This window comes from Crocodylus siamensis, chromosome 4, assembly GCF_052110815.1.
Source record: "Crocodylus siamensis isolate JL-2025a chromosome 4, ASM5211081v1, whole genome shotgun sequence".
NCBI lineage: Eukaryota > Metazoa > Chordata > Crocodylia > Crocodylidae > Crocodylus > Crocodylus siamensis.
The window spans coordinates 213781631-213794929 of NC_143398.1; the positions used below are offsets into that span (position 1 = coordinate 213781631).

The 13299-nt window shown below is 38.3% G+C and overlaps 2 protein-coding genes across 2 annotated transcripts in view; one reads left to right on the forward strand and one right to left on the reverse strand.

Annotated features, from left to right (window-relative positions):
* LY75 (lymphocyte antigen 75) overlaps positions 1-2770 on the forward strand; it is a 144091-nt gene extending 141321 nt beyond the window's left edge. Inside the window, exon 42 of the mRNA XM_090041720.1 lies at positions 209-2770. Coding sequence (XP_089897846.1) covers positions 209-411 — 203 coding nt within the window. The 3' untranslated portion in view covers positions 412-2770. The remainder of the gene's footprint in view (positions 1-208) is intronic.
* Positions 2771-6672: 3902 nt separating this feature from the next.
* Positions 6673-13299, reverse strand: part of MARCHF7 (membrane associated ring-CH-type finger 7) — a 33369-nt gene continuing 26742 nt past the window's right edge. The window contains 5 exon segments of the mRNA XM_090045632.1: positions 6673-7577; positions 7579-7600; positions 9868-9916; positions 11327-11440; positions 13043-13152. Of these exon segments, the coding sequence (XP_089901758.1) occupies positions 7547-7577; positions 7579-7600; positions 9868-9916; positions 11327-11440; positions 13043-13152 (326 nt within the window). The 3' untranslated portion in view covers positions 6673-7546.

Sequence of the window (13299 nt, forward strand, 5' to 3'; positions counted from 1 at the left end):
AGTTAATGAGAGATAAGGAAGAGGACAACAGTTTAGGGATTTTTTAAAATAATACCAGTCCTGTCTATGCCATTGAACATGTGGTATAAGTATGCAGTTCATTTAATACCTGCACTGTAATAAATTTTCCAATTACATAATTCATTTATCTATTAGTATAAAAATCTTGCATATGAACAACCACTTAAATGATCTTTTTTTGTTTCAGGTAAAAATGCCTTAACAACCACTGTGGTTGTAATTTTTACTATAGTTATGACCGTTTCTACAGCTGCAGTTTGGTACCTATGCAAGAGAAGTATTTCTCCTGCTTCTGGACCTTCATGTACAGCACACCATTCAACAGCTCAAGTACCATACAGTGATGAAACTGTTCTGGTAGATGCAGAAGAAAATGAATATTCTGCTTAAATTTAAAATCACTGTAAATTTTCATATTTAAATACCAAAAAGTGACAACCTGTCATCTGTTTCAGATTTGTTTCAGACATACAATTACTTAAATATGTGCATAACTTTGCTCATGTCGGTAATGTGCTGGCTGTTGTTAGGAAATGGATAGAAAAGATGGTTTAAGACAAACATCAGAGTATCTCATATGGGGCTGTCAAGCATTCATATTCATAAAGTATATTGACTGTACATTGCAGTATTTCACTGTCTGATTTAGTGATGTGACATTCTGAAAGAAGTAAGCATTTAATTATATCACAGATGTTAAAACTTCAAATTCTGCAGTTTTCTATAAAGAAGTTGTTTTTTAAAACAAAATTGTCTTTGTTCATGATCTCCTTTTTCATTCCTGTGAGTATTCTAGTAAACCACATTTGGAAAAAATGGTTAATTTGGAATTAATGGTGCTGAAAACTTGGAGGGTATTTGCACTGGTCCCAATTCAGAGAGTTACTTATTACACAGAAACAAGTTATATTAACTTGTGCCCAGCTAAAAAACAGTTTGAAACTGTTTAGCCTTACAGGGCTTGTTAAAGATGAGCTATAATTCAAATATTGTAGTAAATAAGTTTAAGCAACACACACATTGTAGTTGTTTGATGGTAACTTATAAAAAGAATTTGGGGAAAAAAATCACATTTTTATTTGATTGCAATTAGAATTCTGAGTCCAACTTTTCAAAAAGGTCTCTTATTTAGACTCTAACTACATGATTGAAGTGTAATTCGTGGCCCCAGCCCTCCAATTTGATATGTGTAGTCAGATCCTTAAATCCATATTAAGTTGGACAGCAAAGAGGGTCTATTTGTGCTGATCATGTTTCAGTGCTGTTGGCTGCTGAATAGCCATCTGAATGCCTTCACTTGTGCTTATCTTCAGTGACTACAAAATTAGTAACTAGTTTGCACTGTATAGAAACCACTGAAAATATGCCAGTCTTTACCCACTTCAGTGTGTAGTTATCCTTTTCTACACAGGGTTGTTCATGGGACTCTTAGGGATAGAATTAACTATTTGTTAGAGTTCTATTGGCTAACTTCCACCCATTTTAATGTATATAAACATAGCTGCACTATGCATGCCTCAGGGTACTAAGGTGTGCCTGCTCCTTTAAGGGCAAAAGCAGCTCGGCAAAGGAGAGGGGTAGGCTACACAGAGCCCCACAGCTGCAGGTTGCCTGAGTAACAGGTTAACAAGGTAATTAGCCAGCACCTGCAGGCAGTCAAGGAGTCAGAGCCCAGGGAACATAAGCTCAGGGCTGGGGCTGGCAGGGTTAATTTTTTTCCCTGGCCACATCCAAGGGAAGGAGCTGCTGTACAAGAGAGCTACCCGGGACATTGTACTGCCTGCTTTGCCATCTCCAAACACAGTAGGACTCTAGAAGCTTACAGGGTACCCAAGGCTAATCCCAAGGGTAGACCTTTGCCCCTTTAAAGGGGCAGAGCACTGCCTTTATGGTTGTGGTTATGGGGCTTATGTTTGTATAATTATTTGTACCAGAGGTTTTGGGATGAAGCTGTAAGGGGAGGAGGTGACCTCATTAGTGCCCAGAGAGGGGCACCTGATTGTGTGGAGCCCAGTATCAGAGGGCTGGAGAGCTCAGCGCCTGGGGGTGCAGCAAATGAGAGCCAGGGTTCTGGTGACATGAGAGTGATGAGAGCTAGTGCCTCAAACCCAGGCCTGACATAGTGCGTCTAGGCAAAAGGCCTAGGAGTATAAGGGGCAGAGGCCTTGACAGAGGGCATGCCAACTATGTAACACCCACAAGGCATGGGGTGTGGTAAAGGGGAGGTTGGATCCACACAGTTGACCCATAAGGCCTGAGGTGCCCTGCACAGCACAGTACTAAAGACAGGCCCAGCAAAAGGACTCAAAGTCCAAGGAGCTTGAGTAGGGTTCAGCAGACCGGGACCAAGCGAAGGCCCATGGGCAGCCTCCTGGTTTATTTTACCAACAAGAAGTGGTAGGTGAGACAAGAGGGTGCCCTCAGGGTGGAACTAGTACAGTCATGGAGCCACCAGAGACACCATGGCCACCCCTAGAGAACCCACTCTGTGACACTGTGTTATATTGCCACTATTTTCTTTGCAGGCTTTAAAATCATTGCACTTGACACACAAACTGCAATGGTTTCTGCAAAGGTATAAAGGTCTGTACAGAATTAAAAAAATAAAATAAAAGTGGAGGAGCAGACTGCATTTATGTAGGGGCAGGTATGGGGGATATTTAAAACATTTCACCTAACACTTTAAGTTGGTTTTAAAAAGACCAGTGTGTTTTGAGGGACACTCCGACATGTGAGGTTCAGCAGATGACATGAACCCCATGAGAATAATGAGAATAGAAAGGGAATCAGAGTGGAAAAAGTGAGGCAACAGCATGATGGCAGGCATGGAACAGCATTCCAGGGTAATGGCACAGGAAGGGTTGTAGGAATGAGTCAGTAGTGTTTGTGTAGTCTAAATGTTGTACCTTGATTTTTTTTTAAACCTTAAATCAGGACTTCTGAAGAGAGGACCGTATCTTTGTGAAGCAAAGGAGCTGGAGCTAGAAAACCATTGGAGCAGGTAGATTTGCCACACACCAAACAAAGGTCAGTAAAGAAGAGCATGTTTCTATGGACATACTCTAGGGGTTCTTTAGACTACAGCTGACTTAAATATCATTGGCTTTTAACAAATACTAGAAACCTGTTGAAATCCCTATGCCTAGATAAAAGTTTTCTCAAGACAGTTGCACTAGTAGGAAGCTCAGTAAGTGGCTGTGGATTGGTTATCTCCAAGTCTTTTGCCATTCCTCGTCTTCCATGGGCTTTCCTTCTAGCCATTAACTTCCTTAAGTGATCTCATCTAATCTTAACTCTCATAGCTGTCTCCTCAAAAAAAAAAAAAAAAAAAATATCAAGGTACAAAATCTAGACTGCACAAACACTGCTGACTCATTCCTACAACCCTTCCTGTGCCATTACCTTGGAATGCTGTTCCATGCCTGCCATCATGCTGTTGCCTCACTTTTTCCACTCTGATTCCCTTTCTATTCTCATTATGCTCCTGGGGTTCATGTTATCTGCTGAACCTCACATGTCAGAGTCTCTCTCAAAACACACTGGTCTTTTTAAACACAATTTAAAATTTTAGATGAAATGTTTTAAATATCCCCATACCTGACCCTCCATAAATGCAGTCTGTTGCTCCACTTATATTCTGAACAGACCTTTATAGTTTCCTGTAAAGAAAGACTTTCCTGGGGACAATACCTTTAAAGCATCACTTAAAGGGTAATCCTGTTCCTAGTGGCACAGAGACCCATCAGGAACAAGCAATTCCAATTAATAGAAACTTTTTCATGTTTCCCTAATAAAGTGGCACAAGGTATTTTTGTAGGTTTCAAGTCATCATTGCTCTAGCTTTATAACTGTAACCAAAGGCAACGGCTACATTGTAAAGTTCTTCCAGCAAAATTATGAGTCTAGTATGTACAGTACAGTACATATTTAAGCCCTACTACAGCAGCAGAAAACTGACCTAGGGTAGGATCCTATGTACTAGGATTCATTCCAACTCTGCTGAAGAGTAGGGCTTCTCCTGCCACTCAGAAGGGAGCTGTAGATGTTCCCATACCACTGCAGTCCCTTCAGTAGTTGATGCCTTCCCAGGAGCACTTTGCACTTCAACAGTGCAGCTGCTGGGTGAAGCCATCCAAAGCACTTGGGAATACCACACATACTGGGAGCTTGGTGGTGGCAGCTGTTGTCTGCAACAGAACTTTTAGTAAAAGAAGGCAAGCATCAACAAGGCCAAAACCTACAAGGGTGTAGGAAGGGTCAGTAGTCTTTTTTGCTTATGCACAAAAGTTCTGGAGTAGCTTCCCCCCCTGTCCATCCCTACCCCTGCATTTCCAGCAAGTACTGAAAACACTTCATGAAGTGGCTGTGACAGAGCCAACTCTTGCTGAATGACTGCAAACATAAAAAGGATATGTTGTTTTATGGGAAGCATATCATGACCATAAAGCAGGACACAGCAAAACTCAGTTAAAGGCAGACTACACTTAATCTGCCCAAGATGAGTGAAATATAGAATCAGTGGAAATGAAAGCTAGATTTTTATTTTTGTTAAAACTGGATGTAAAAAAAATGGTAAAGAAACATTTAAATCTGTCAACTTAAATTAGTTTGGGCTATAATCATTTTAAGTGTTTCTTTTAGATAATGGCAAGTTAACAGAAAAGCATGGGGTGATGTCAGGCAATGGTAGTTGCATGTATTGATTAATGAGATTTAAAATAATCAGTAGGAGAGGCTTAGACCAGCAGCACGTGGTAGGAAAGCAATGAAATAGTGCCAAGTCCTAAAAGGACTTTGAGTATTCATTATAGTAAGGCCTACAACACTCAGTTTGGTGGTGTTGTAAATATGAACTGGAGGGTATTTAAGAAGAGAGCCACAAAAATGGTAAAATTGTTGACACTTTCTTGGGTATCATTTTGGAAAAGGATGAATTTAGGGTTACTCAATGAAGCATACAAGAGTGTCAGGGAATAAATTGAAAAATGTAGGTCGATCAGATTATCAGAAATGGCATGATACCTTATTATAGTCTCCAGAAGAAGCCATGTCACTCATTTAAATGGTATCAAGAATTATCTTGGAATAGCAGCAGGATTCCTAAAATGATCCAACAGGTATTCTTCCATCTCTTGTTCCCAAACACTGGAAGTACTTAAAAATTGAACTTGAAGGAAAAATTTTCACTTGTAATATTATCTCAGGAAGAGTTATAGCATATACACCCTGGACATGGCATTCACCTCATTCTACCTGGTGTACACACTTTCATTATAAAAATAAGATTATTTACCACTAATAAGACGACAGGTTTGTGGACAATGGATGTGCCATTTTTTCCGGTACTGGATTAGATTTTAATCAAAGAAAAAAGAATTTTAATTTAGCATTGTAGTCTACAACCCCAGGGTCACTAACATCTTAACTCCAAGCTACTAACATTAGCTACAAGGTAAGAGAAGTAGAAATAGGAAAGAAGTTGGCATGAAGAACAAAGTATGATGTTGCCCACAGCACAGTACTTTGCTCTTTACTCTTCTCCTTGGGCCAGTGGTTGTGTACCACTCACAGCTACAGAAAAGGCTACCACAACTGTGTAACAATCCATACATTTAGCTTTGTTTTTTTGCAGCTCGACTCTTCTCCATGTTATCCCTTGATTAAGTAGACAGTAGTAGTATTTTTATACACTTCTCAAATAAAGCCTCATTTAATACACAGAATATTCAAACCAGATTTGGAAGGAATGTTTATGCATTTTCTACTAAGGGTACACCAATAAATATTTCATTGGCCGATACTGATAGCCAATGATTAACCAACTGTACTAGCCGATGCCAAGTCCAATAATGGATATTTAGTAGTATTGCAAGGCATTTTAAACTACTGACATAAATAAACCTTATTTTTGTTTGTTTTGTATTTATAACATACATATATGCCTTCTGCCTGCTCCTGCCCTGGATGAGGAAGATGGTGACTGTCTTATTCTCATGCATGCCACCCCCTTGCCTACAGCTCCTACCCACAGTCCCACTCCCTACGCAGCCTGTGCTGCCATCCTGAGCAGGCAGAGCAGACCCTTGCATGGACAGTGGGACCAGGTTCATTTAGAGCCCCTGAGCACACCACTGTCTCGGCACTGGTGAGCCCCACACAGCCAAAGTCCCAAACCCACTTTTGCAAAGGTACCCGTCAGAGCAGAAAGTCCCTCACATGGCTGTGCTTCCCCTGCCTACACACAACCCAATCTCTCCACAGCAACCCTGAGTGCTCAGGCCCTTTCTGCACCAGTGGTGTTGCATGGCAGTGGCAGCGGCAAGAGCCAGTAACCATCCCTTTGTTGCAGAGTACAGAGCCCTGTGACCAAATCCCAGGTCCCCCTCCCCCTTGCTGGAACCTGTAGCCTGCCATGGGTTTGGGCCAACAACAGAACTATACTCACCAGGAAGCTCCAGGTACAATGCCTTAATTATTGGCTACAACAACCAAAAAAGCTGATGACCAATAACATAATTTCTCTTTTTACTGGTGCTGATCCGATACCCAACCGAGATGCACCCTTTCTACCGTATTAAATTAGCAAGACAGCTGCACCATATATCTGCTCCAAGATAGCCTTGTTAAAAAAGGAAAATGCCAGAGCAGTAGTGTGTATATCTCATCATTATCTTTATTTATAAAGAAGTGACAACACTAGAAAACACATAGATAACCAGTGCTTTAACAGTGAATGTGGGATCTAAAAAAGATTTGTTAAACTAAACAGCTTAGTTAAGATTTTAAATGTTATCAAGTTGCATTTCTGCCAGGAATGCTGAAATGCATGGTTACAGCTGCAATATTCCTTACTGGAATATCCACATAATATCAAATATAATCTTCAATTTCCAAATCAGTACATAAAAAAGCCATCATCAACACTAAATATTAGAGGCCCCTTGCAAGTCTTATTGCTGTTTGAATTAAACACACTTCAAATAAAATTTGGAAACCAAACATTGTAGCTTTACAGTAGCCGTTCATCCCCTCATTCATCCTATGTTAACACTGGAAGCAACTGAGAGAGACTAAACACAGGCATTTCTTAAAAGGAAAATGTATGCTATTTAAGTACATGGTTCCCCACCCTCCACCCCATAACCCACAATTACCATTTAGTGCCAGCAGAGAAGCAAAACTTGATAGACAAAATCAGAAATCTGACTACAAGAAGAAAGTAACATAAAGCAAGATCTGACGTCCTCAAACACTCAAAATCTGGTATCTTTCCAGACAAAGCATAGCATCCCTCAGTGTCATCTTAAAGAGGAAACAGCTTTGTGTATCTAACTTGCACATGCTGAATAGTTTTCATATTCATTGTGTTCCAGTGTGCAGCAGATTTTGAATTCAACAATGCTTTAAAAACTATAGTAATATTCAATGTGGTTTTTACTAAAGAGAGGAAAAAATAAATGCACATTGATGGTACTTTCTTGCCAATTCACCATCTTTCCAGCAATTCCATTTGTTTCTTTCAATTTTAAGAAGCATCAAAAGTTCGACCAGCATCAGTCTTCAGAATCATCCTCAGAAGCTGTTGGAATAATACAGTACAATCAAAAGCCTTTATTAAAAGTCTGTAAAATGTAGCATCCAAGCAGTTTTTAGTTTAACCCCCCCCCAAAAAAAAAAAAATCAGACAAGAAAATGCATTTTACAATGTATATTTCCCCCAATCTGAAATACAGGTTTGTAGAAACAAATTCAGCACATACATCAGGTGTAGCTTCCCCTGGCTTAAAAGAATCAAAAAGAAACTGCACTGTCTTATGCCTCAGATTAAATTGTTCATTGCTCTTTCTGACTTAACGGCAGGCTACAAGGGACAGTACAGAAGTGCACATTAGAGACCCAAGAGGGAGAAAAAAATTCACTCTATAACTAACCCTCAAGTATTTCTAAAGTATTTGAAAAATACCAGTATCCTAATATTGAAATGATGCTTTAGAAAACTGGTAATTTAATGAAGCCCAATCACAGCCTTGCTGTCTCACTGACTAGACGTAATCAATTCCCCATTTTTTTCCTCCCACTATTAAATAAATTCTGTAAAAAAAACACAGCAAAATTTAGGTAGGATTTCCTCGATGGAAAAAGCAGAACATATAGATGTCAGTTATGAAAGACACAGAAACATGCATTGCCTAACATTTAATCAGAGAGTGGTCTAGGATGCCTGTGAACAGGAATCACTTGAACCACCTGGGATGAACTAATTTGTAGTTGCATAACTACACATGTCCTTTACTGTTTATTGGCTAATAGTCTTCCATGGGGCATGCTTTATATTTTCAGAAATCCTCAGTGGAAGGTAGCTTAGGAACCTCTGCATACAAGTTTTAGGAATTCTGCACTCTTTTGAGTAATTTATGTATATTCAAGAAGCTTGTTCAGCATTAGCTGTAAGAAAGTTAGAGAAGGAAGCCTGGGTTAATTCTTGCCTTCAAAAACTGCATTTTCTTATTTTCTTATTTTGAAAAGGGGTATTAATTGGGTTTTCCTTCAACATCATTTCAGTGTTCCCAACTCAATGTGTATGTCAAATGATAATCAGCTTTCAGATTAACTAGCTCTAAATTAAACGCAACCTCATAAACAAGATTCATTCTACAATTCACTTGTACTTTAACAAGGAACAAGAATCCTAAAAATACATACATTACTTTAAAAAGCCCAACATCCTGCAGTTACTCTTATTACAGAAAAACATTAGCTAATTAAGAACTAAAAAAATGAACATGTACATTTGTAAGTGAATTCTCATTACACAAAATTAAAATGCGTTTATTGTACACAAAAGAAATACATCTCTATTGTACTCCAAATATAGCTTGGACTGAAACAAACCTATTTATGTACTATAACCTAGATTTTGTTTTTTGTATAAAGCCATGCAGTTAAATAGCGAGGCTGATGCATTAATTTACAAAAAATTGCCTTCTTTCTCCCCTATCATGGCTAAACACAACATTTAGATATAGAGAACCAAATGACCAGTTACTGGGTGCATCTACACATGTAATTAATGCAACATGATAAACTCCAGTGCAAAACGCTCCTGGGTGAAGCATCTGCACATTTGCCCAGGACCGCAGAACTTTGAGCCGGGGCGGAGTAGCACAAGTCTAGTAGAGGGTCCAGGGGGTCAGCTCTGGGCAGCAGTTGGGCAGTGGAGGGGCTGGCTGAGGCACAAGAATACTAACGTGCAGGGCTAGGTGACAGGCAGCCCCATCACTTTAGCACCCTTGCACCCCAGCCAGCCCTGGTCACTGTCTATATGAGTTTCAGCAGAGTAAATTTACTCCACCGTAGGATAGTACTGTCCCTGACAGTACAAGCCTTTCAGTGGTGGAGTTAATTAATTTACTGTATCTTAATACCAGCACATGTAGACTGACCCTTTACTGCAGAGTTACTTAGTCAACTCCGCAGTAAAGCACACATTCAGATGCACCCATTAAGATCAACAAACCTGGTAATGTTGTTATGCCAAGACTTGAGTTACAGAAGCCAGTTCCATAGTTATAAAAATAACTGTTCCCCGTAAGACTGTATACCACCTTTGGAAAAGCAACATTAGCCTTTAATTTAGATGCCAATTTACCTCCCTCCACTTCCTGCTCCCTTTACAAAATGATCCCAATAGAATTCAATCAAAAAAACAAAACAAAATAAAACAGTGCTATGACTTCATGAAAATCAGGTTTCAGCACTGAAGTTTGGTACTATACATCCGGCAAAAAGGATTATGCTGATGTAACCCTTAGTGAAATGGAACGAATAGGAGAAAAAGTAACCTACTTTCAATATCTTCCATATGTGCCTGAAGAGTTCTTGCAAGGTTAATAAACTAGAAACAAGGCAGAAAATGCAGATTAAAATTTGCAAATTTGCATAATTTAATGATGTAATCTTCATGCGCTATTCTCTGTAAAACATGTCTAGTTCAAGAGTCAAACAGACATCAGTAGTAACGGGAATGGCAAAAACAAAAACACAGATGTTTGCTTCCTAGATTTGCTAACGATGCAAAATGTAACTTGATAAGAGCCGATTTAATTAGCAATGACTCCATGGTTTGAACCAGTTCCACTTACCCATAAAATACCACCATATTCGCATGGAAGTAAGTAGAGCCCAGTTCAGTGAAAACAGGCTAGATAAAGAAATTATCTAGACTACAGTAAATATAAGGTTGAAATAGTCAGTAAAATAACCATCCAATGCTAGCCTTAATACTCAATATTTAAGAAAAGGTTATTAAGGGATTACTTCTCAGAAGTGGGCACACATTTCGTAGGCAGCTTTGAAAAATCTCAGCCTAAGCTTTTAGTAATAAATCTACATTGCTATTACAGAACAACTACCATCAAAACCACATTCAACAGGCCAGAAATCAAAAACTTATGGCAATACTGTCGATATAACACATAGCACTGTAAGTGTAGATGGCTCTGCACAGTAGCACATCATGGACAAATAAATTTCCTGTCCCAAAGGTGTGTGTGTAGAAGTACAACCTGCTCCAAAATGAAAAAAAAAAAACAAAAAAAAAAAAACAACAATGTTGTCATGTGTTTTCAGAATTTGAATGTTTCCTGAAACAAGGGCACATATCTGAAAAGAGGAAGAAATTAGCTGTTCATTGGCTCATTTGGTTTTTCTATTATCCAATACCACACTATTTCAAACAAGATACTAGTTTGCTGCATGAAACATATTCTAATTGGAAAAATAACTATGAATGACACTGGCTTACTAGTAAACTCTTGCTTGACCACAGTATGACCAATAAAAGTTTCCTCTAATTAATGCTTGAATTGCGCTCTATAAAATGTTCAGAGGTTCAGGTGTAGCACTCTAATCAAGGGTATTATCACTTTGGTATAGTGTAGTAATTCAATACAGGTCACACAAGATTCAGATATTCTGAAATGTAAACCTACAAACAGATGCAATTGTAGTTAACCCAGAAATTTTCTAAACAACATCATCTCATTGTTTCTGTATTTATATTACAATAGCACTGCTACAATCAGATTGTGGCACCATTTTGCTAGATGCTCTTGGACCAAATTTTAGATTAAAATCTTGGATATATATACACACACACACAATGTTATTTATAGTTTTGCCTATTTATATAAAAAGAGCTTCAAAATGTAAGTTTAATCACCAGAGTAAGGATGTCTTAGGTAACGCTTCACAGGAACAGCAATATGACACCGTCAGTCATTCCCACAAAACAAGACAGACTTACCCTAACACGTGTACTGGCCTCACTTGCAGTTCCCAGCATATCGGAAAAGCGTTGTTCACACAAATGTAAAAGCACTACAAGGTAGAGACCAGAACTGATAAATTCATAGTCTGCCTAGAAAAAAATTCCAAAATGTCAGTCCCATTTTTTGCATAAGCAACTTGAAAAGCATACCTAGTGTCAAGTCTTGCTGGTAGTGTCATGGAAGGATAATAGATATAGAAGTTTGCAGAGGTCTCATAATGTGCTTTTGACAAAGTATACTCAGAAAACTGAAATCAAAAGCTATATTTTTGGCCTGACATCCAGACTTTCATTTATGAAAATAGACTTTACTTACACAACTATTTCCACTGAAGTCAAAGGATTTGAGGATCACTCTTGCATCTTAAAAGGCCTCCTTCACAGATCCAAAAACTATTAGCTTAAGTTCAGAGCTGAAGAGCAGAAAGTAAAAGCCCTCCAGACTCCCTACTGCCAAGTGTAGAGGGCCATAAAAAGATAACAGGAGAAACATGCAATTACACTGACAGAGAGGGGAAACTATATTACTTATTTCCCAATATTTGTGGTAGTTACTGGTAGAGAAAATAGTTTCAAAGTAATAAAAAAAATCTAAAATATTACTTGCTAAGCAATTACTAGCTATTTAAAGAGTCAGTAGAAGCAATTACTAGCTATTTAAAGAGTCAGTAGATAAGGACAGATCTACTCCTGCTGATGTGCAGTTACTCAGAGAAGTAATATCACTAAGCTGAATGGTGATCTTACTCTCAACCACTCAGTCATAGGTTCATTTGACCTAAGCAATTTGGGGCTCATTGATAATCCTGTATGCTTTTATTCTGTTGATGAATAAGAGTCTAGCTTGACATCTGATTCAGAGTATGAATTACTCAAACATCAGTACTCCATTTCCTTGTTGGCCAAAACTTGGGTATTTTACCTCCATATTTAAAATTACACTCAGAGTTCTAGTTTATTTTTTAATATTCATAAAATACTAAAGTTTTGCTATAATCACAAAGTACCAAGTTAGAAAAAACAAGAAAGACCTCTGACCAAAGTTGTAATTTCCTAGCAGTTCCTTTAAACCATAACTAGGATACCTAGCAGTAGTAGAAACCATCTCATAATGCTTTAAAAAGAGGAAAATCGTACTCTAACTAAAGTATGTGTTAACTTAAATTTGTGAATGACTATTTCAAGACCTAATTTGCTTTTATCTAAATGGGAGGGAGCAGCACTGGGGTGACATTTAGTATCAGTTTCATCTCTACTAGTCGAATAAGAGAGATTATGGAGCTACGTGCGTTTATGACACACACAAAATATGGCCATTTAAGTCTGCATGCCTGGGCTTAAAAAAAAAATACCCAAAAGCTAGATCACCACTCCTAGCCTGTCAAAACCACTCCTAGGTTCATAATTTGTCCTCTGCAGTTTCACCAATGGTACTGACAGACCAACAAAACTGAAAAAGATTACATATACTACACACCTACTGAGGACTACATCAGAAGAAACTACAGTCAAGGTCCATTCCTTCTGTTAAACTAAAGGAGACAATTTCTGCATGTGAGCTTTATTTATATTAAACCCATGATATTTTAAAGAGATCTGATTTTTTCTTTTTTTCTTTCCAAATAAATTTTTTAAAAAGCTGTCCTCCCAGCACCAACCTGACACTTACCAAATTAGGCAAAATATACTAACTTGTTCATTTGCATGTGCCCTATAGAGCTCATGAATATCAAAATCCTCAAGATTAAGATGCAACTTCTCTTTACACAGCTCACAGGTAGTTACTGCTTCCAGTGAAGAACCTGACAAACAAAAATGACAAACCCTTATTATAACAGGATTTAGAATTAGACAGACGCATGTAACTTGATGATATGGTCTGTAACCATTCCTTGATTTGCTTTTCTATATTAAATTTAGGAAAAGAGAAAGCAAAGCTGATAGTAGTA